Source organism: Cladophialophora psammophila (assembly GCF_000585535.1).
Source record: "Cladophialophora psammophila CBS 110553 chromosome Unknown aczJe-supercont1.26, whole genome shotgun sequence".
Taxonomy (NCBI): Eukaryota; Fungi; Ascomycota; class Eurotiomycetes; order Chaetothyriales; family Herpotrichiellaceae; genus Cladophialophora; species Cladophialophora psammophila.
This window is the reverse complement of record NW_006912947.1, coordinates 32,542-52,254: the sequence shown is the minus strand read 5'-3', so window position 1 is coordinate 52,254 and position 19,713 is coordinate 32,542. Positions and strand designations below refer to the sequence as shown.

General features: G+C 52.2%; 9 protein-coding genes across 9 annotated transcripts; 1 reads left to right on the top strand and 8 right to left on the bottom strand.

Moving 5' to 3' along the window:
- Positions 1-990: 990 nt before the first annotated feature.
- A1O5_11446 (small subunit ribosomal protein S12) lies at positions 991-1,575 on the bottom strand (the record flags this gene model as incomplete). Its single annotated transcript, XM_007752018.1, has 1 exon — positions 991-1,575. One exon carries the CDS (start codon positions 1,573-1,575, stop codon positions 991-993), a length of 585 nt encoding a protein of 194 aa, XP_007750208.1.
- A 616-nt stretch (positions 1,576-2,191) lies between these two features.
- A1O5_11445 (uncharacterized protein) lies at positions 2,192-2,899 on the bottom strand (the record flags this gene model as incomplete). Its single annotated transcript, XM_007752017.1, has 1 exon — positions 2,192-2,899. One exon carries the CDS (start codon positions 2,897-2,899, stop codon positions 2,192-2,194), a length of 708 nt encoding a protein of 235 aa, XP_007750207.1.
- Positions 2,900-3,828: 929 nt separating this feature from the next.
- Positions 3,829-4,586, bottom strand: A1O5_11444 (uncharacterized protein; the record flags this gene model as incomplete). The annotated part of the gene is made up of 1 exon (XM_007752016.1): positions 3,829-4,586. The coding sequence occupies exon 1, from the start codon at positions 4,156-4,158 to the stop codon at positions 3,829-3,831; it is 330 nt and encodes a 109-aa protein (XP_007750206.1). The 5' UTR covers positions 4,159-4,586.
- Positions 4,587-5,903: 1,317 nt separating this feature from the next.
- Positions 5,904-6,926, bottom strand: A1O5_11443 (oxidoreductase; the record flags this gene model as incomplete). The annotated part of the gene is made up of 2 exons (XM_007752015.1): positions 5,904-6,102; positions 6,187-6,926. The coding sequence occupies 2 exons, from the start codon at positions 6,924-6,926 to the stop codon at positions 5,904-5,906; spliced, it is 939 nt and encodes a 312-aa protein (XP_007750205.1).
- Positions 6,927-8,158: 1,232 nt separating this feature from the next.
- A1O5_11442 (uncharacterized protein) lies at positions 8,159-8,986 on the bottom strand (the record flags this gene model as incomplete). The annotated part of the gene is made up of 1 exon (XM_007752014.1): positions 8,159-8,986. The coding sequence occupies one exon, from the start codon at positions 8,984-8,986 to the stop codon at positions 8,159-8,161; it is 828 nt and encodes a 275-aa protein (XP_007750204.1).
- An 817-nt stretch (positions 8,987-9,803) lies between these two features.
- A1O5_11441 (Ras-like protein) lies at positions 9,804-10,516 on the bottom strand (the record flags this gene model as incomplete). The annotated part of the gene is made up of 2 exons (XM_007752013.1): positions 9,804-10,318; positions 10,375-10,516. The coding sequence occupies 2 exons, from the start codon at positions 10,514-10,516 to the stop codon at positions 9,804-9,806; spliced, it is 657 nt and encodes a 218-aa protein (XP_007750203.1).
- Positions 10,517-13,116: 2,600 nt separating this feature from the next.
- Positions 13,117-14,160, bottom strand: A1O5_11440 (uncharacterized protein; the record flags this gene model as incomplete). The annotated part of the gene is made up of 3 exons (XM_007752012.1): positions 13,117-13,756; positions 13,811-13,977; positions 14,062-14,160. The coding sequence occupies 3 exons, from the start codon at positions 14,158-14,160 to the stop codon at positions 13,117-13,119; spliced, it is 906 nt and encodes a 301-aa protein (XP_007750202.1).
- A 1,236-nt stretch (positions 14,161-15,396) lies between these two features.
- Positions 15,397-15,820, top strand: A1O5_11439 (uncharacterized protein; the record flags this gene model as incomplete). Its single annotated transcript, XM_007752011.1, has 2 exons — positions 15,397-15,468; positions 15,629-15,820. The coding sequence occupies 2 exons, from the start codon at positions 15,397-15,399 to the stop codon at positions 15,818-15,820; spliced, it is 264 nt and encodes an 87-aa protein (XP_007750201.1).
- Positions 15,821-16,534: 714 nt separating this feature from the next.
- A1O5_11438 (uncharacterized protein) lies at positions 16,535-18,454 on the bottom strand (the record flags this gene model as incomplete). The annotated part of the gene is made up of 1 exon (XM_007752010.1): positions 16,535-18,454. The coding sequence occupies one exon, from the start codon at positions 18,452-18,454 to the stop codon at positions 16,535-16,537; it is 1,920 nt and encodes a 639-aa protein (XP_007750200.1).
- Positions 18,455-19,713: the final 1,259 nt, after the last annotated feature.

The following is a 19,713-nucleotide window of genomic DNA, read 5'->3' as shown; positions in this document are numbered from 1 at the left end:
CCTTATTCCTTGTCTTGTCCTTTTATCCAATCTCCCTGTCCTTATCCTTACCCTTCAGCCCAGCCCCCAGCCCCAGCCCCAGCCCCAGCCTCGCACAAGCCTCCGCCCGAGCCTTAGCCTTGCCAGCTCACACCCATCTATCTCCCTGGCTGGAACACAGCTCAGTCCGAGTAGTCTCATCCCATCTCATCTCATCCCGGTTCAAGTGGACATTGACGTTCGCGCCGTGCAGAAAGTTGACGGTTGGCCGTGTAGTGCGCCGTGCAAATTTGCTTCGTCTGGACGATTCAGATCTATTATATAACCCATTCTTTTTCCCGAAGTAAATGTCGTTGCATTGACTGTAGGAATCCACAGAGAGACGTCTCGGTTTGCTTGGACTGAAATGGAATGGACGAAGTGGGCGATTTTAATGCACTGGACGTACATAGATGGGTTCTGAATTCGAATTTGGGTCCAGATTCAAGACCCCATGCGGCAGGCTCGTATTGGGAATCAGGTGTAAGTGTAGGCGCCGTGGACTGGATATGAATGTGTCTTCCCTTGCCCAGGACATATCATTGCATACAGTGCCCATTCGACATCCCATGTCTGCTTTTTGGTCGCCCTTCGCAACCGTCACTTTTCCGCCGTCTGTCGAGAGTATCGCCGATTCGGAGAGAATGACAGGTCTCTATCCCTCCTTGCCTCCCTTCCCTTCCCATCCATCTTATCACTCCGCTTTCTCGCCCCGGAGTCGGGCCGCGCTGGACCAGGTTCAAATCCTCCAAGAAAGCCCAAGCCTCGATCATGTCGTCTTCGGCTTCTTGGTGCCGTATTTGGATCGACTTGTCATTCGGGTAGGTACACCTCCCTGCAAAGCCACAACATGGCATCGTTAGTAAGTGGATCTTGTATATCCATTATAGCACTGGCCAAATTCCAAGGTCTTCATTCTTGCTCCTCCAATTTCCCAACACTTCCCTCATCAACCTTGGGGGAGATGCACGACTATTCCTCCACAATACCGAAGAACACGCCCAACGATTCACAGACCCCGTAGTGACCCAAATACGTGGAGGAAAGACAGAACAGCAAACTCACCAAATCAAATGCCCCCCTGACCAAATGATACCTGACACCAGGACAATCCTGACTCCTCCCACCTCGTACCAGCACAACGCTATGCTGTTGCACATTGTGGCCCTCTCCGGGGATATACGCCGAGACGACCCTGCCGCTGGAAAGTCTGACTTTTGCGGTCTTGCGCTGGCCAGAGTTGGGCTTCTTGGGCTTGGTGATGCCGACCTTGAGACACACGCCCTTCATGGCGGGCCTGTTGGCCGCGCTGAGGGCCGGCGAGACGGCGTGGCGGACCTTTTTGGGCTTGCGCGAGTTGCCTAGACGCGTGCGGATCTGGTTCAGCGTCACCGCGTGGGCGGGGGTCGTCGAGAATGCTCGATGCTGCGGAGCACGCGGCGGCGCGGGAACTCGGAGGAGGACTACTGCAGAAGTGTGCTTGGAGGGAGCAGAGATTGTCGGACGCGTGAGGGCGCGGAGGGCGTGGAGCGCACGAATAGAGGGGACGGGATGCATATTGGAGCCCTGGTCGATGGAGATACTATGATCAAGAAAATACAGAGAGGGAAAGGAAAAGGAAGGCTTGAAGCTGTTCGGACAATTGTAGATGCAACGCATTGAAAATCGAAGCTGGTGAAAGGGCTTGGAGTGGCACTAAGCCTAATTCGACCACAGCCTCGTTGCCCGTCTCCTGAGAAGGCAATCTATATAAAGATTTGCTGTGCTTCAATTTTTGTCTATCTCTGTTGGTTTCTTGAGATTCATATATCTGCCGGTGTAGTAATGGCCCAACCCAATGTCCCTTCAAAGACTACGCCAGGCGAACTACATGTTGAGATGAAAACCCCGTATTCTACCCTCAGCATGCTTGAACGAGCGCAGTACTTCGTGGGAAGAGCTTAGAGGCGGACTTGCTTCTTCCTTTGGTGCCCTCCAGCATTGTAGTACCCCGTTGTGGGACCCTTGTACCATTGGACTGGCGGAATCCAACCTCGTGCATATGTATGACTTGCACGAAATTCCCTGCCTGGTCATCACAAGCAGATCGCAAAGAGCAGCGACCGACTTGTCTCACACTCGCCCATCCCTTGTGATTCAGAAGTAACTGTAGTATCTGTCTTGTGAACGACGTCTACAACTCCAGCCTCTTCATCTTCCTCAAATCCTTCCAGAACCACACCTCGTCCACCAACCGCCCGTCCACAGGCGAATAGCCGTACTCCTTCACGAAGCCCACCTTCTCATATCCGAGCCTGGGATATACGCGCTCAGCCTCCAAGCCGACGACGGTGTCGAGCATCAGACTCCACCTGCCCAGTCCCATCGCCACACTCTCGAGTTTGGCCATCATCTGCTTCGCAATGCCGCGACGGCGATGCAGCGGCGAGACAAAGAGTTTCTCCACGAGGCCGCGGAATGGGCCGGTCTGCGAGAATGGCGTGGCGAGGGACACGACGCCCGAGACTTCCAATTCAGTTTCCGTAGAGTTTGCCGTACCAGGGGCCGGGGACGCCTGATCGATTGAAGAACTTGTCGAGCGGGTGACCGGCCAAGTTCGTCCTTCGTCGTTCCAGGGCGCCGAAACATCCTTCTCTGTCGTCCGATCCTTGACATTTGACAGAGATACGATGATTTGTCTCTCCCCGCGGCCAATCTCGCTCACACGCTGGTCCCACCACTGGTAGAGTTGGGAGTGTGATAATGGGGGAAGGAAAGTGGCCAAAGTGCCGTCGTCCAAGATGCATGAGGCGTGGACGTGGACTATACCATCGATGATAGCGGAAATATCAGCGAAAGAATCGGTCACGACATGGATGCCTGGGGAAGGAGGCTCAGACATCTTTACGCAGTCGTCGCTCGTATCGCAATCTGTGATTCTAGAAGAAATCAAAAAAAGGTCCGTAATGGTTCACAATGATTCCCTTGTTTTGGTGAGATGACCTCGCATAGATTTTTCTCAGGCCTGATGATTCAAGAAGGAATTCAACAAAGCTGCGGTGTCGCCGAATGATTTGAACGAAGGAGGTGCTGAAGTCTACCCTTCGAACAGTAATATACTACCGCCTACTCGGTACTCCGCATGTCCTTACCTCTAACGCAAATGACAATGTACAAATACCTGGCTTGTACATATATTATATGTGATCCGCAGGGCGTATCTTGAAATGGGACCCACGCGGGTCTTTTCTGATAGTGAAATATTTGTCAATGTCACTGCCGAGTGGCCAATGCGCATACATTGTTCCACAACTAAAGAGCTAGTTCCAGGCATCCAGCCAGGCAGATACCTAAAGAAGGGTCCTTTATGTGGAATCGAGCATAAATGGACTCCTCCTGTATTCGACGCGCAGATCCAGGTTATCCAAAAGTAACGGAGCCTTCCTCAAATCTGTCAAGGAGTGGTCCTAGAGATATCACCGTACTGAACGCTGATTTCCCAACAATCTGTTGCAGACGTTCACAGTCGGATTGGTATGCCCCTGGAGAGGTGCAAGGCTCGAATAAGATGGAGTTGCCCGATGCCACTGCAGACGAGTTGTATTTCCGGTCTAGCCGACTTCCAGCAACTCCATAGAGGTCTTTCAGGATTTTGATAGTGTGGCAGGGTATCGCTTCCCCTTGGGCATGCAACGCCACTTAACGCACAATACATTGAACCGGTCATCTTCCTCAGGGCGCAGCATGTCTCCGAAGCGGCTACCAAAAAGAGGTTCAAAGCGTCGATGTCTCGTGCTAGAGCCGGCCAGCCATGTCTTCTCGATGGGTGTTTCAGAGATCAAGCAAAGCATTTTCCAAGAGTACATCTATAGCAGATTGTCCGGCAGTCCCAGCAGGAGGCAAAACAACTGGTGAACCGCCGACCATAAAATGCTCCAGCTGTTTACGGTGCTGACACATATCGAGGATAACTTCTGAAGCAGGTACAAGCCATACCCGTTTATCTGCTGTGTCGTAGAGGACAACAAGCATCCTCTCTACCGCGCTCATGACAATCTGATAGGGGCCAATCTGCTGAAAATGGCATTTGCCGTCCTTCGGTCCAAGTTTGAAATCGACTTGGTGGATCAGAGCCCGCTTTGGGCACCCGCTCGACACCATCACGGTATGAGAGGCGTTGCGTCCAGTCTGCGTTGACGATTAGGTGCCACTGGACAATGTTCCCTTTTTTCTCGGTAGGTATAATCATGCTGGAAAATCCCTTGATAACGACTCCATCCACGTATTCGACAGCGCGAACGGCACCCAACAGAGCAACAAGGATCTGCAGAGGTATTTCGAGACCCAGCTCACCTTGTCGCTGAGGTATCGGGAAGCTGTTTGCCGTCGACACACCCGAAAAGAACGACAACCAGCAAGCATTGAATATTCGAAGGCAGTGCTTCTTTGGCGACGTCTAAGAAAACAGTAGACATAGCGAAAGGGATGGAAGAGACTCTCGGATCACAATATGCGACGGCTTCACCCTCAGGAGGAGAACTAAGTGCTGCTCCGGCCCAGGTCAGCATCTGAACTAGCTCCTCTATTATCACACTAGAGCCAGTAGCTTTGATTGAGATTGTGCCCGACCCGGATAAGTAACATGAGATTTTGGCTTCCTTCACATTCTAGGTGTTGTGCGCGTGAGCCAAAGCCTGATCGACCGCAGAGTTGAAGACGCAACTTACGTTGCCGCGGTAGGGGACCCTTTCGAGCCAGCAGTTCCCGCCACCTTAATTCCCAAGTCTCTTGAAGTAAGAGAATAAAGAATGGGCCATTGATAGGCCACGTCGTTCTGATGTAATCCTCGCAGGTCGTTGCTTGTGCAAGCAGAGCAGAACCGGTCAGAGCGATAGTCGAACCAACCCTGACGTCTTTCTTACCAAACTGTTTTTCCCCAAAAAAAAATTGACATAATTCCTAGCGCACAAGTATCTTTGCGGAATAGACGTGCTTGGCTTTGTCGTACGACATAACCTTCTACAGTTGTTGCCTAACTTTTGAAAGTGTAAGAAGGTCTGGAAGTGTCGGAAGTATGGGAAGTCTTGGACTTTCTGGAATTATTGTGGGTGTTGGAAGGGTCGGAAGTATTTGAAAGCTTCCCTCTGACACAAGTTTCCTTGCCGTGAAAAGGCCGCATACCTTGGTGCGAGTCTTCTTTTGCTTTTCGGTGCAATAGGGGATGTATTGGTAGTATCTCCTTCACCGGGGGGCCTCATGTTTGCCCATGGCCCTTGCCTGAGCCCGACCAACGCGTATGTGCCGGGCCCAAGACATCTCTGAACATGAGCATACGCTTTGGAAGAGGGAAATCCCAAATACGCTTAGGTGATGGCGCAGTTCCGGGAGGACGTTTTGCTGAGTAGAGATGGGAGTTCTGGCGTTATCTTGAGAAAAAGGCAGACGAGGCTGAGAAAGAGGAAGAGGAAGAGAAAATTTGACGTGGTGTTGTGACCCGGTGACGCTGAACCGGTGGGTGGCAGCAAAAGCCCCTTACAGAAGTCCCACGAAAAGGATCAATCAGTCGAAATAGGCGACGGACCTGGGCAACGCATTGAATGAGGCTGGATACGCAAATGTGCCGATCAGCTTGTACAGGTAGAATTTCAGCCGAAACCGTTGTGGCTGCCTCTTTGGGAGCGGTGATAGCATCTCGCTTGGTACAGACAGGCCCGTCTCTGGCGGAATCGATCCTCAGGATTTTGCCCGTCCATCTTGTAGCGCATAAAAACCCGTGTTAAAAGACGCGAATATTCTGCTCGTCGTAATGTGAAACAAACAAGTCCTGCCAATGGCCATATCTTTTGTATATGCACATGAAATCTATTTGTTGGCCACAACTCCCGGGACACTCGGGCATACCAGGCTCAACCCTGCATCTCCAGTCCACCCGTCCCATGAACCGTTTCACCCGTGAAGTAAGATCCCAAAGGTGATGCCAGAAATACATATGCTGTGGCCATTTCAACAGGCATACCGGGTCGCTGGAGTGGTGCCTCCTTGACCCCCAGTGCACTCATGGCTTCAGGCGGGTTTCCCTTTGTAGCAGGTTGAAGCGGAGTCCAGCTGTCATTAAAAAGAAAAGGTCAGCAATTGGTCAAGTTGCGAGTGAAAAAGCTGATGGTATCGAGAGGGGATTGATGGACATACATAATACCGGGTGCAACAGCATTAACCCTGATGCCCCTTGGCGCCAACTGCTGCGCCAGGCTCCTTGTGAACGTGGTGATTGCCCCCTTGGTTGAACTATAGTCCAGAAGCTGAGGATTGCCCATGTATGCAGCCACCGAGCTCGAATTTACTATGCTCGATCCACGCTTCATATGAGGCGACGCATATTTGACCATGGCGAACATGCTCAGGATATTAGTGCGAAAAGTCTTCTCCACGACTCCAAGATTGATGTCTTGAATATCATTGCAGATCTCCTGCATAGCAGAATTGTTGACCAGGACAGAGAGCTTGCCGAATTTCTTCATGTGCGCTTCCACGATCTTCTTGCAGTTCTCTTCCGACGTGATATCCATGGCGAGTGGCTGGGCTTGTCGGCCTGCCTTCTCGATCTGGGTCTTTGTCCAACGGGCATCTTCCTCTTCCTCTGGGAGATAGACGAATGTTATGTCAGCACCTTCGCATGCCATGAGGACGGCGACAGCTCGTCCGATGCCAGAATCCCCACCCGTCACAATCACGGCTTTGTCCTTGAGCAAACCTCGCCCTTCATAATCTTTCAGGTAAGGTGCCTTCCCTTCGTCGTCCCAGAATTCGAGTTGCGTCCAGTTGGCGCTTGGGGCAAGTTTCAAATCCAGTCCTTTGCCCCCTTCTTGGTTTTGTTCCTTCAGCGAGCTTGCCGGATACGCCGTCGGAGGGGCCTGTGGTTTTTTGGACATGGCTTTTTGCTCGACTGATAGATGGGTTTTTGGCCAAGCAACTGGAAATCTGTTCGAAACGTTGCAGACACGAGGATTTGGCCGGCTTTAATTCTTCAATCGCCATGCCAATATGACATCAAGACGATCAGCGGCGGAATGCCGTCATGCGCAAGCTGGCCCCACGAATCACCGTGGACGAAGCTAGAATACGTGCACTTTTCACTCCATATTTCTCATGTCCTCGCCCTTGCAATGATGACCCTCCATTCCAATGCCTGCGAGGAAGATCATTTTTTGCTGTTGACGTGCAGACGAATGAGCTGCATATGCGTGCCATACGTCGAAGTCGGCGTGTGCAACGGCCCGTGGGGCAGATTTGGAAGTTAAAGGCTGGATCTCTTTTCCGGATTCGAAGGGGTGGACTCTTGTAATAGCCTGGCAGAGTCGACAAGAACGTGACTATCATTCATTTTGGGCCTTTTTTTTTTTGGCGGCTCTTGCGGAAGCTTTTGTTTTGTAGTATTGCGTTAGTGTTTTGTTTAAAACGCCTGCGGTCAGGAAACAAAGCGTCGGAAATATACTCCCGCTCTCCTGAGGTTGACGCGCTCAGCGGTGTCCCAGTTCAACAGGTTGGCTCAGCCAATGAGGACAACTGGGCTGTCATTGCTGTACGCAAAGCTGAGGACAAAAGAAGTTGCATCCTGCGTTCAGAAGGTGTTTGATGCTCGGGTGTAAGAGGGCGAGGGAGCCGTGGTAGAAACGCGGGTGACAGCTCTAGCAGTGGTGGCGGTGGAGGCGGCAGGGATGGGCATTGGAGGCGTCGGAAGGCGTAATGTGAGATTGAGAACAGGGAGTGCCAGACCTCCAACTCGACGCGCAAGTGCCGCCAGTGGGTATTTCCGAGAGGTTAAAGAGAGAGAAGTCACAAAGGTAAGCCCGGAGAGTAGCAGGTCTCGAGAGGGTGAAGCCAGCGTTACAGTACGGCGCCGCAACCAAAGTCCGGGACTGCGATATGAGTATGAAGCTATTCACCCAGGAAGAATATTTGTTGATGTGGATGACGGTGAACCCAAGCGGCGAGAGCGGATTTGCCTGAGAAGTTATAGCCACGATCGGGGCAGCGGCAGATCTTCTAACGGTGGGAGAAGATGAAGCCGTCATATAGAGACTGATTGAGGTATCGTAGCGCCCGTGCGGTCGGCAGGCGCTCACACAAATGCTTGCCCGACGAGGCAGTCAGGTTGAAACAATCATTCTTTTCTCCAGGCTTTGAATTCTTCCTCGAGGTGGGCTTTGAGCTGTGTAAATTTGTTCCCGAACATCTTTCCACAGCGCCAGCATTTGTACTCCTTTGATAAGTTCGCATTCTGATAGCTTGTCTGGCGCCTGACATCATCCTGCGCGAGCGGAAAGTCCTCGAGCGGGATGAAGAAGTCCGTGTTGAAGCTGTTGTAGTGCTTCCGGTGCTTCAGTCGATCCGAGTGCATGTCCCGGCTGATGATGTGGATATGGAGTTGGTTCATCGATGGATGTGCATGAATTCCCACTTTAAACTCCTTGGAGAAGTCGCGTCCAGGCGGCAGTTCGTCTGGAGGATCCTCACATTCCATTGCAGCAATGCGAGCTTTGCATGAGTCCGAATAGGGTGCGATCAGCCTGGACAACTCGGATGCTGCCAATTTGACAGCTTCAGTTGCTTCTTTCCGCACCATGTCCAAAAACTCTTGGTCGTCTAAAGCATCACGGGGTTTGAGGTCTCGTTTGAGGGGGTCTCGTGGGAGAAGAAGTAGATGAACCGTAGCTTTGGGGAACGCATCGCGAACCAACACGGCCTTGTCATTGTAGAGAATGACAATGTCCGAGGGGAACTTGGCCGGCTCCAGGATGTACGCGAGGAGGCCATTTCGTGGGTCGCCTGGGTTGCTGAGTTTGCCAATGTGCTTGGATAATCGTGGCTTTGATTGCTTATGTTTACGAGACATGAGTTCCGAGAAAGCGTTTCGCTCGGTAGCGGGAGCAGCAGGTTTGGAGGCTTCCTCAGGCTGCTCATCATTATGGCTTTCAGCCCTTGATGCCATTTTCACAGATAGTTGGTGCTTTGATCGCCAGGAAGTGGAGCTTCAGATGAGAGTGGTGACCAGGGAACAAGGAAAAGGCCGAGCTGTAGTTTGATCAGTCGTCCAGGCTCTTGCCAAAGGTGGAAAATGGCCACTGCCTCCCGCAATAGCAGTGTAGCAGCGCCAGTTCTTAGACATTCACGGGTGATATTGAGAGTTGAAGTGAGAGTATGCCGGTGAAGAAAACCAAGAGAAGGCGAGCCCGGAGGACAAATGTCCACGGCCAAGGCGAGGCAGCAGTTGCCTCAAGTAAACAACATCACTTCTTGACTAATGCGGCATCTGTACGATACTTGCGATTGAATATTGAACAGCTCATTCTGGGAGAAAGGCGATACTCAAATGGCCGCCTCTAACTAAGCTGCCTCCCTCTCTCTCAGTCTCTGTGTCTGTGGGGGGTCCCGTTGTCTGTATCTGGTGTATGACTTGCATCCCATAAGAATCAAACGCCGTGGCAGACTCGTCCTCCATGACTGCCGAAGTCCTCCTTTTCCCCTCCCAATAATATGTAAATGAAGATAATCTTGCAATTTTGCGGCGCAAGCCCTTAAGAAATCTTGATTCTCAACGACTTTTTTTTTGGAGCACCCCAAGAGAAAAAAAAATGCAAGCCAAACCAGTCAGTCCAGTTCCATTCCACGAGAGACATATGCACTCTTAACTCCATGCGGCCAAAGAGCTCTAGCAACACTTTGCTTGCGAGACGTGTGATGTCGGTTTCTTCACTTCGTAGCGCGCCGTCGGCGTCCTCCTTTTCTTTTTTAAAGACCCCGTCTCTTTACATGACCACACACCGACTGCAGCAACCTGCGCTTTCTGCTTGATTATCCATCTCCATCTTTTGACCTGGCCCGAGGGACCCGAGCCCTGGCGCACCGCCGGGATATCCTGACATCTCTCGGTTATATCTTCGAATTTCTCGAACAAGGTCGTAGAAGGCATTGTCAACGTTTATCCGGGATTTAGCAGATGTCTCGATGAATTTGCAGCCAAACTGTCTCGCCAACTGCGCGCCCTCCTCTTGCGAAACAACTCTTTCCGACTCGAGATCACATTTGTTGCCCACGAGAATGATGGGGAAATAATCTTTGTCCTTGACTCGGAGAATCTGTTGCTGGAAAGTCATGATTTCTTCAAACGATTGTCGCGAGGTTATTGAGTAGACGAGTAAAAACCCTTCGCCGGTCCGCATGTATTGCTCCCTCATTGCCGAATATTCTTCCTGACCAGCCGTGTCCAAAACGTCGAGGAGGGCGACTTCATCATCGATCATGCATTGCTTGCGATATGAGTCTAGACTAGTCAGCATGCATCTCGGTTTCTCGGTTTCGAAAAGCGTGTGTTCGCACCTTCGATAGTAGGATCATATTCATCGACGAAGTGGCTCTGGATCAACTGGATGGTCAAGCACGACTTGCCCACCCCTCCACCTCCTACCACCACCAGCTTGTATTCGCGCAGAAACTGGAAGGGTTGCGTCAGTTGCGACATTCTCTCTTGCAGTTACGAGGAGGAAAGGTGGAAAATTGGGGTCAAGGCACCTTTGAAGCCATGACAGAGAGCTACAGCCACAGCTCGGGGTCTCGGGATTGAAAAAAAAAACCTCGCCAGAGACAGGTATTCCAAAAGCGTGAAAGTGGCGTTTATCCTGGCACTGGGGACGGCTCAGAGTGCAAAAATGCGATACAGGAGCCCTTGGCGGAAGGATCTCAGACGGGAAGGGGGAAGGGCGCAGGCGAGAACAGTTCCGTTCGTGGACGAGTGATAGGGATAATCGACGGGAAACAGCTGAGGGGGGGAGAATAGGGACAGTGGTTGATCGCTTGTGCTCGGTAGCTCCAAGAGTGAAACAGAGGTTTTGAAGCACTTTGTAACGGCGATTTAGGAAGGTACCGTAGACGAGGCGAGGAGGAAGAGAGACGGAGGTTTCGATAGCTCTGCAATATTCGGAGGGTTCGCGTTCGCTTGCGAGGCTCGGTTGAGGATAGTTTGTAGGGTCAAGGTTCAGCAGCGTCGTGCGAGAGTCCAGGAACTCACGGAAACGATGATGGTTGAGTCGTGCTCGAAAAATGAACAGTGGAGAGTTTGGGTTCAAAGGCAGGAGGAGTTTAGCAAGGCCAGGGAGTTTCTGGGAGTGGCTGTGAGGTGGTGTGGATGTGGACTGAGACTCTAGTTTGGGACCGGGGTCAAGGTCCAAGGATCGCAGGGAGAGGAGCCGGCAAGGGACAAGGGGTCCAAGTGAGAATGGGAATGGGAAGGGTTGAAGGCCCACGGGTCGAAGGGAGAAACTTCAACCACTTTATCACAGAGTCGGGGACGAAGGGGGCCGTTGAGACAGACTCGGTTGCCCGAACACGGAGTAGCTGAAGTCTTATCGTTCTGGTGTTCGCAGCGACAAAAAAGTATCCTGGGGCCTGGGCGAAGAATCAAATACATTCGGCACAAGGTCGCAGTTGGCAGTTGCAAAAGGGAGAAATGTGTGTGATCCTTGACGAGAGAAGGAGACGGAGACGGACGCGCCAAACCGATACTAGTAGGCGACTCCTGCTCCTCCTCTCGCTGTCTCTCTCCCTCCTCTCCCTTGGCCTGCGCTGCCTGCGCTTGTTACTCCTACCTAAGTAAGAACTTGCAGTGATAGTTCCTAACCTACTAAAACTACACCACAACCATCAACAAGCGTCCACGATGCCTACCTGCCCTCTTGTTCTTCTCTCTCGTGTCCGTCGTTGTCGTCGTCGCCTTGCACATCTTTCATCCCATCCCATCGCCTTCCGTCTGTGGCATGCATCCATTAGACGAATGTGCTTCTGTTCTCTCTCTGTTGCCCCCTATCGAAGAAAGCCCTATGCTCGCCTACCCGCCGCCCGCCAGTTGGTGGAGTGCGGCCGACAAGGCGATGGGACATGCCCCTAGCGTGGTGTCCTTGTTAGTGCTTGAGAATGTCTCCCTTTCCCTGGGCCCCTTCACCAACCATGGCTCCCCACGGCTCCTCCAAGAGAACCGGGTGGGCGGTAACCGCTGAATACCCGCCTGTGCAGCTCCAGCCAAATTTTGCACCCCATGCCTCATCCGGCTGTTGATTCGGCGGCTCATCGACCCATCACACCCGTTCACACGCCGTCCTTGACTTGCTTGACCCTAGCACCACGCCTCTGTTCCTGGTCCAAGGACCCAGAAACCTTGTACCGTTGTGGCTTCCATGCGCTCGGGACTCCAGACTACGCACTACGTATGTAAGAGGTGCGAGATAATACAGAACGACGGGGCAAGAAGCAACTCGAGATAACGGTTTTCTCCCTCCGCTGCTCTAATCGATGACCCCAACGTTCGCATGGCAACAGGGCCAAGCGCGGCACCATCACCGCCTTCGCATGCCAATCCAACTCCCAAGAATCACAGCCGCCCTCTGAGAAATAGAACCAATCCACATGGGAGTCGGGTCTCGGGTGAAGCAAGTCCGTCGAACCACGTTGTGTGTACGGAGGACGGAGCAGACATTCACGCCAAGGGGATCTCCCCGGTAGCCCTGACAGGATCAGCACTCAAGAGGTTCACACCCGGACAGCTGCAAAAGAAATGGGTGACGGGATGCCGGTCATCAATGCCTTCAGATATCCACTTGCTCAGGGTGACATTCTGGAAAATTGCCCAAATGATAAAGTCCCCTTGATTCGTTGAATTCCACCCAGCGGTGCGCCACTCCTGGCAACCATTTGGCATCAATGATACCAGCACGACCACGTACAGAAACCACGGCGCCATTTCATGCATTGACCTCAACGCTTCGGCCCACGTGGTTTTCCCATGTGTCACACCCGCCATTTCCTTCACATGTTAGCGGCTTTGAACCTACGAACCAAGGGGCGAACTCTGAGGATATGTCCCCAAGATCTCCATTGGGTATGCATAGCACACTAGCGACCCGGACAACATCTTGCATGAGATGGCCTGCGATGTGTGCGATGGCGTCGCTTGCAAGATCCAGATCGAGGATCGGGAGCCTCGTTGGAGCGGAAAAGAAACCACCATCATGAGGCCGGTTTCTGAAGAAATGATGCTGAAGGGGTGATCATTGTGGTTCTAGAACAACATCATGCATCCTTGTCCTTTTTCACATCCGTCTCATCATCGGTATCGTCTTCTCCTTCTGCTCTGACCCTCATGCCTTTGACGCCCTCAGCCACCTCGGCCTCTAGTGTGTCCATGTATTCTCGATCGCTGCCCACCAGCGTCACCACATTCTTATTCTTGCCCCATCGAGGATAACTTCCCACCTTGATTCCCTTGGGCTCAACTTTGGCAGCCAACTGAGTAAGAAAACCTGCCACCTGACTCTCTGCTAGTGGAGTGCTAAAGAGCATCCGATACATTCCTTTCCCTTCTGGATCTTTCAGACGAGGAAGAATGCGAGGCTTCATCCCCTCCAACAGTGTCTCGAATATCCTCGGCACTCCAGGCAGGATATGGATGTTACCGTTGACCACCGAAATTGGGACCCAGAGGTCCTCCTTGACAAACAAGACCTGCTCCTCATCGGGAATATTGGGGTTTGTTGGGAGTTGGGCCATGCGCATTTTTGCTGACAAGGCCGGTGAAGGTTTATCCCAGTCGAAGTCTGGTTGCGATCTGTGGGGTCTAGAGTATTTCCTCATTTTGGTCATGGTCGGCTCGTGTAATTTCAGCTCAAGCCCAAATGCTTTGGCTATTGACTGATATGTTATATCATCGTGTCTCCATTTTGTCAGCCATGCAGCCCTCCAAGATATATTGCTAGAAGGGACATACGTTGGCCCGATGCCGCCGCTGGTTACCACGAAATCATAATTCTGGGACATGCGCCTGGCAGCTTCTATTATCTCATCTTCATCGTCGGCAATGACTTCGACTCTCTTCAATTGCATCCCCAGGGAAAAGCAGAAGCGGGCAAAATATGCGGAATTAGTGTCGACGGTCTACAACTCGTGCATGGGTGTCAGTTCTGCCTTGTCCCAAACGACTATTGCGGATGGCTCTCTGGAGCGTAGGAGCCACCTGACCTTGCCACCCAAGACCTCGTCGCCTATAACTATGCATCCTGCCGTGTGTATCATCGCCTTGGTGGGCGTAGAGGTGGTGTCGGCATTAGATGAGGTCATTTTGGAGGAAGAGGATGAGGGAGAGGACAGGGCGGCGGCAGAGCGGTGCGCGTAGTTTGGCAGAGGTCGTAACAGGTGTCTTGCGATCAAGGAGAGGCGAGAGAACATTGAACGCGAGAGAGACTGTGAGACACAATGCGATGCGGCAGGAGGGATCGTTGTATTTGGACGGCAGCCGTGTATTGGCAAGTGGTCGAGTGGTGCAGCTGTACTCGGTAAATGCAGGGCGCAGGTCGATAAGCCGGCAGAAGGATTGGATTGAATTGCCCCACCATCGACACCAGGTTGACCAAGCACCCTGCAACCGCTGCCATCGAATCATGCCATTCTGTCGCTGACAACCCGTTGAACAAGTCATCTCGCAACGCTAGACTTCTACCAAGTTAAAGCGAACATTCAAAGGGAAAATATTAGAATCAACCTTCAATCCCTACGCACTCTTCCGGCGGCCCCGTGTTTCTCAACCAACTCCGCAAGCTGACTATCAAGGCTGCACAAGGCTGAGCCGTCGCACCTCGTCGCTGGAAAGGAAAATATCGCTGTCGTTGACGTTCCCCCTGAGTGAGAAACAGACCGGATCACGAGGGAATCGCACTCACCGTCACTGCTCAAAGTTTTGGTAAAACCCAGCGAGCTGAATCAACGCCCCCCCCAAAAAAATGGTACATACTCCCATTCCGTTCCGTTTCGGGGACTGCTGCCTGAGCTTCTTTCCTCCCTCCCCATCATCCAACGGCAAACACCGACGCTGTACACACCTCTCGTCGCTTACCGACTAACACTAACTAGTCAGAGTCAAGGCTCTACACCTTCTCGCAGGAGACCAAGGACCAGCTGCGCAAGTTCCGGCTGGGCACGTCACGGGCAAAGACGCCACTAGCTAAAATTTGTGAGTGGTGTCTCGAAATCGAGTCGCATATATCCCCTTTGTTGGCCCTGTTCAATGCTCTAGAATTCGCGCTGTTCTTTAAGGAGCGACACACTTGGGCCGAAGAGACGCGTGGTCTATTGGAGGAAAATAATTCCCATGGGGCCGGGAGAGTTGCGCGTAATTTCAAAGGACATATGGACTTCTGAGAGCCGGGACATGTAGACGGGAGTTATTCGCCACCTCTCTCACAAGGGCACACCGTGCATCATACGCTGACTTGTGCCCAATCATTGCAAAAATCAACAGACCAAATCGACACCAAGACACAAGAAATCAAACCCTCCTCCGATGACACATACAGCGACATGCTCGAACTGGCCGATGAACTCCCAGACTCGTCACCGCGGTTTATTCTTCTAAGCTACCCAATGACTCTAGTAGGTTTCCCTTCTGTTCCCATTCTATACCCAAGCACAGGCCCCCCTATTTCCCTATCCCTACCTACCCTATCAGTTGTTATGCCCTTATACATCATCACTCCACCCTCACAGCTCACGCGAGCGCTAACTAACAACCATCTTCTTCCCCCCCATGAAGGCCTCGGGGCGCCACTCCGTGCCTTACGTCCTGCTGTACTACTTGCCCGTGAACTGCAACCCGAACATGCGGATGAGCTACGCCGGGGCCGTGGAGCTGATGCGCTCCACCGCCGAAGTGAATCGCGTGCTGGAGATCGCCGACGCAGAGGACTTGCAGGAGATCGAGGGGCGGTTGAAGGGCGAGGACTGAGCCGAGTCTCCTAGACGCGCGGATCCGACGGCAACGACGGTGACGGTGACGATGACGACGACAAAGACGGATGTATACGTGGATATTATATATATATATATGGATGAATGAATGGCCCTTGAGCAGGAAAGCGAACACGCTGGGACGTAAATAGGAGGCATGGACCGCGAGTGTTACACCCCTCCATGATGTAGTATGTAGTATGTTTCGAGAGATTGATGATCATTGATAAGCACAAAAAAAAAAAAAAAAAAAAACACCGCTTGATCGAGTGAGTGACTGGCTGGTTGTTTGTCTACGTACCTCACGATACGAAAATAACCACCCCTTATACAATACCTAGGTAGCGCAAAGGAGCCCGCCTGCAGGGCAACAACAACACCACCACAGACTGAGGAGTTGAGAACGACGTTCTGAAATTCAGGAGAATCACAATCTCAATTTCAATTTCACGAGATTTCGCTACCATTAAAAACGTGACGGCGCCCAGATAGATACCTAGTTCTTTATGCAACGCCCACATGCAAGACAAACGATATGGCTAACTAGGTAAAGCAGATAGTAGATACCCCCGAGGCTCAAGCTCTGCTGGCAGTCTCCGAGGACAAATCAATCAGCCTCGTCCTTTCCTTGATTCTTTTCATTCTTTTCCCGCATCACTTCACCTTCCACACCCCTTTTTTAACCAACATCGCTGTGAGTTTGCTGCATGTTTCACAGCTGTGATCTCATTCTCTCAGCTCCACCGCCCAGGCCGGTCCTGACGGTGAAACCTTTAAAGTATCCCTCCAAGGCCTCCATCGTTCCTTTACCCTCTACCAAGCGCACAGCAATGCCGACGTGTCCATCGGGCCTCACTACCACGACGGCGCCTTCGTCGCCATTCAATCCGACCTTCGCATGGGCCGCAACCTTTGCATCCAACACCTTCATATCCCTGCGGTCATCCGCATAGACACGTCCAGAGTAGTCTCTGAACACGGCGGGTAGGTCGGAGATCTCGATCTCTGGCCTCTTGGCGGCGATGACCAGCGCGAGCGAGAAGAACCGTGAATGCGGGTTGTCCATGTCGTGGTGGTTATCTCTCTGGCGGTCGGCGCATCCAAATCTCGTATAGAATGAGTCCTTTGCAGTGAGATTCTCAGCAAAGTCCGCCAAAGCCTTGTGCGCACCCTTCTTGGGGGACTGTGATAGTCCGGCGTAGATGAACAGGCGAAAAGACCCGTTGAATGGGATTTCGTTCTCGAGATGTACGACGTTGGCGTCGACGACGCGAGTGACGTTCGAGGGCGGCATTATCCGGCCCGGACGCAGCTTCTGGCTGTCGGTAATGATGAGGGGATGCTGGAAGGGGTGCTCGCCCGAGTGGTTGAAGATATTTGGGTTGTAGGCAACGCCGAATCCGGAGGTGAATTCACAGTTGGCTTTGAACGTCTCCACAAATTCGTTCTTGTGTTCGCTTCCGTCTTGTTTGTGTGCATCGTCGACTTCTGAAGCGGTTGGCTGGCGCGTTGAGAAGAGTGCGGCGTATTTGTTGTCAAAGTTGAGGAGGGTTTCGGCAATGAATCGCCGCTCAACTTCATATGTGGATAGGATGTCTCGTGAAGCGAAGCCGGATTCGACGAGATGCATTTTCCACGCAAAGTTGACGGCGTCGTGGAAGGCAGTGTTCATGCCCTGCCCTGCTTTGGGGGAGTGCGTGTGGCACACGTCGCCCCCCATGAAGACTCGGTGGTCCAGTGTGTATTTGTCGGCGATGCCTTGACCGATCGGGTAGACGGAGTACCACTCGACGCGCTCCCAGTTGCAGTAGTAAGGGTGGAAGATGCGTTTCGCAGCAGCCTGCACTTGTTCCACGGTAGCGGTCTTCCGAGGTGAGAAATCGGGGTCTGTAGAGCTGGCAATTTGGATGTATAGTCTGACCATGTTGTTTTCGCGGGGAATGACCATGATACTACCATGGTCTGAGTGGATGGTGCATTTCATCTTGATGTCTGGGAAGTTGGTGCGAACTACACCATCCATGACCCCCCAAACATGGGAGATTGGGTCTTTGTGTCGGATTTGAACTCCAAGCTGTTCACGAATGAAACTCTTGGCGCCTTCCCCGCTGTAGAGGTATTTCGCTCGAACGGTGTCGGTGACGTTGCTGTCAAGATTCTTTAGGTCGACCTCGACAGGATATTCCGGGTTTTTGTGATTCGTTTCGAACCGAGTGATGGTCCAGGGCCTCTGAATCTTGGTGCCATTCTTCTCCAGGTCTTCGATGAGAACTCGCTCGATTAATCCTTGATGAAGGAGAGCCGTGAAGGGATATCTGGCGTCCAGGAACTCCGGACAGCTGGCCCAGGTCCCTGTCCTCACGATCTTCCCACCGGGTGCCGGATCCCAGAATGCGACTTCAAAAACTCGAGCGGGGTCATGGGCCATGATATTTCGTTTCAGTCCCATGTTCTGGAGGATCTCAAGAGACCGTGGCTGGATGCCGTCCGCTCGTCCGGTCGCTGTTGGAACAGGTCGGTTGTCGATGTGTCTGACCTTGTAACCCCATCGTGATAGTGATACTGAAAGCAATAAACCCACTGGACCAGCGCCTATGATTACAATATCATATACGGGTATCTCTGAAGGCATCTTGAGCTATGGTTGGGCAAATGGTCTGAATTGGCAAACGGAAGGACAAGAAAAGGAGCTGCGGCCAAGATACAAGTTGGACAAAGCAGAGCGTGCAGCTCTGTGAAGACTGTCGCACAGGAAACAAGATGGATGACCTTGAGAAGGAGAAATGGGAAGAAAAAGGCCAATTTATGAAATCAATCCTAAAGACGCGGTTGCTCGGCTTCGGAGCATGGCAGATATCTGAAGGCCCGGCCCAAGCGGCGAGGTCAATATTAAGATCAAGCGAAGAGGGTGGCCGTTTCCGAGCCAGTCACCGAAACTGTTGCCGCTGAGAGCTAGTATGGCTGGAGGCGGGTGGAGGGAGTCCAAGGGCAAGAAGTGGTGTTTTCCCGAGCAGGCCCAGATCCTCTTCTCGGGGCTCTTTTGATTTGGTAAACCACCACCCAGGCATTGGCGACAGCTGGAAAGCCCCAGTGGCGGCCATGGAGGGCATTCTTTGGGCGAGCAGAAAACGTCATGGAGGAAGGAGAGGTCAGACAGCGGCATGAGCGGTAGTCCCCCGCAGATTCGGATAGGAATGTCGGCAATCTCAATCTATCACGTGATGCAGACGTCTCAGAGGTTCTCCCCAGGCAAACCCAGGGTCACGGGATACACGCCCAGCCCCTAGTGCCTTGGCATGGAGCAGCCTTCTTTCAACCTCACGACACGCAAGTTTCCTGCTTTCTCTTAACTACATGTTCACTAACACTCTGGACATACAGAGTACTGGGGTGAGGGGAAATTTGATGTGGTTGGGAATGAGGGACTGCTTTTGCATGTCTTCGTCAAGTTATGACATTCTATTCGGCTGAACCACCGTGTCTTGCAACTGTCATTCCTGACTGATCCTTGACAGAGGAACTACGCCCTACAGGCCTGCTTATCGGGGGTATCAATGATGCAGCAGGTTCACCTGGGTCTGGGCTGATATGGATATGGATATGGATATGGATATGGATTGCTCGATGACTTTTTCTTTGAGCTGGGGATGGCGGTTCATTCGTCATGAGTTGGACTAAGTCTGTGAGTAAACTGTTTGCTTTTGGCTGCAATGCCGCGGAATGCGCGAACTGGATGATAAAGAGATGGCTATATTTCCAGCAAACACGTGCCTGGAGATGCGTTGCCGCCTGCCTTGATGTCGCCTTCGGAGCCGGGTCGCAAAAATGATCATCCGGATCGACTTGGCGTGAGGCAATGACCGCACCGGCAGCGATGTCGTTCAGACGAAT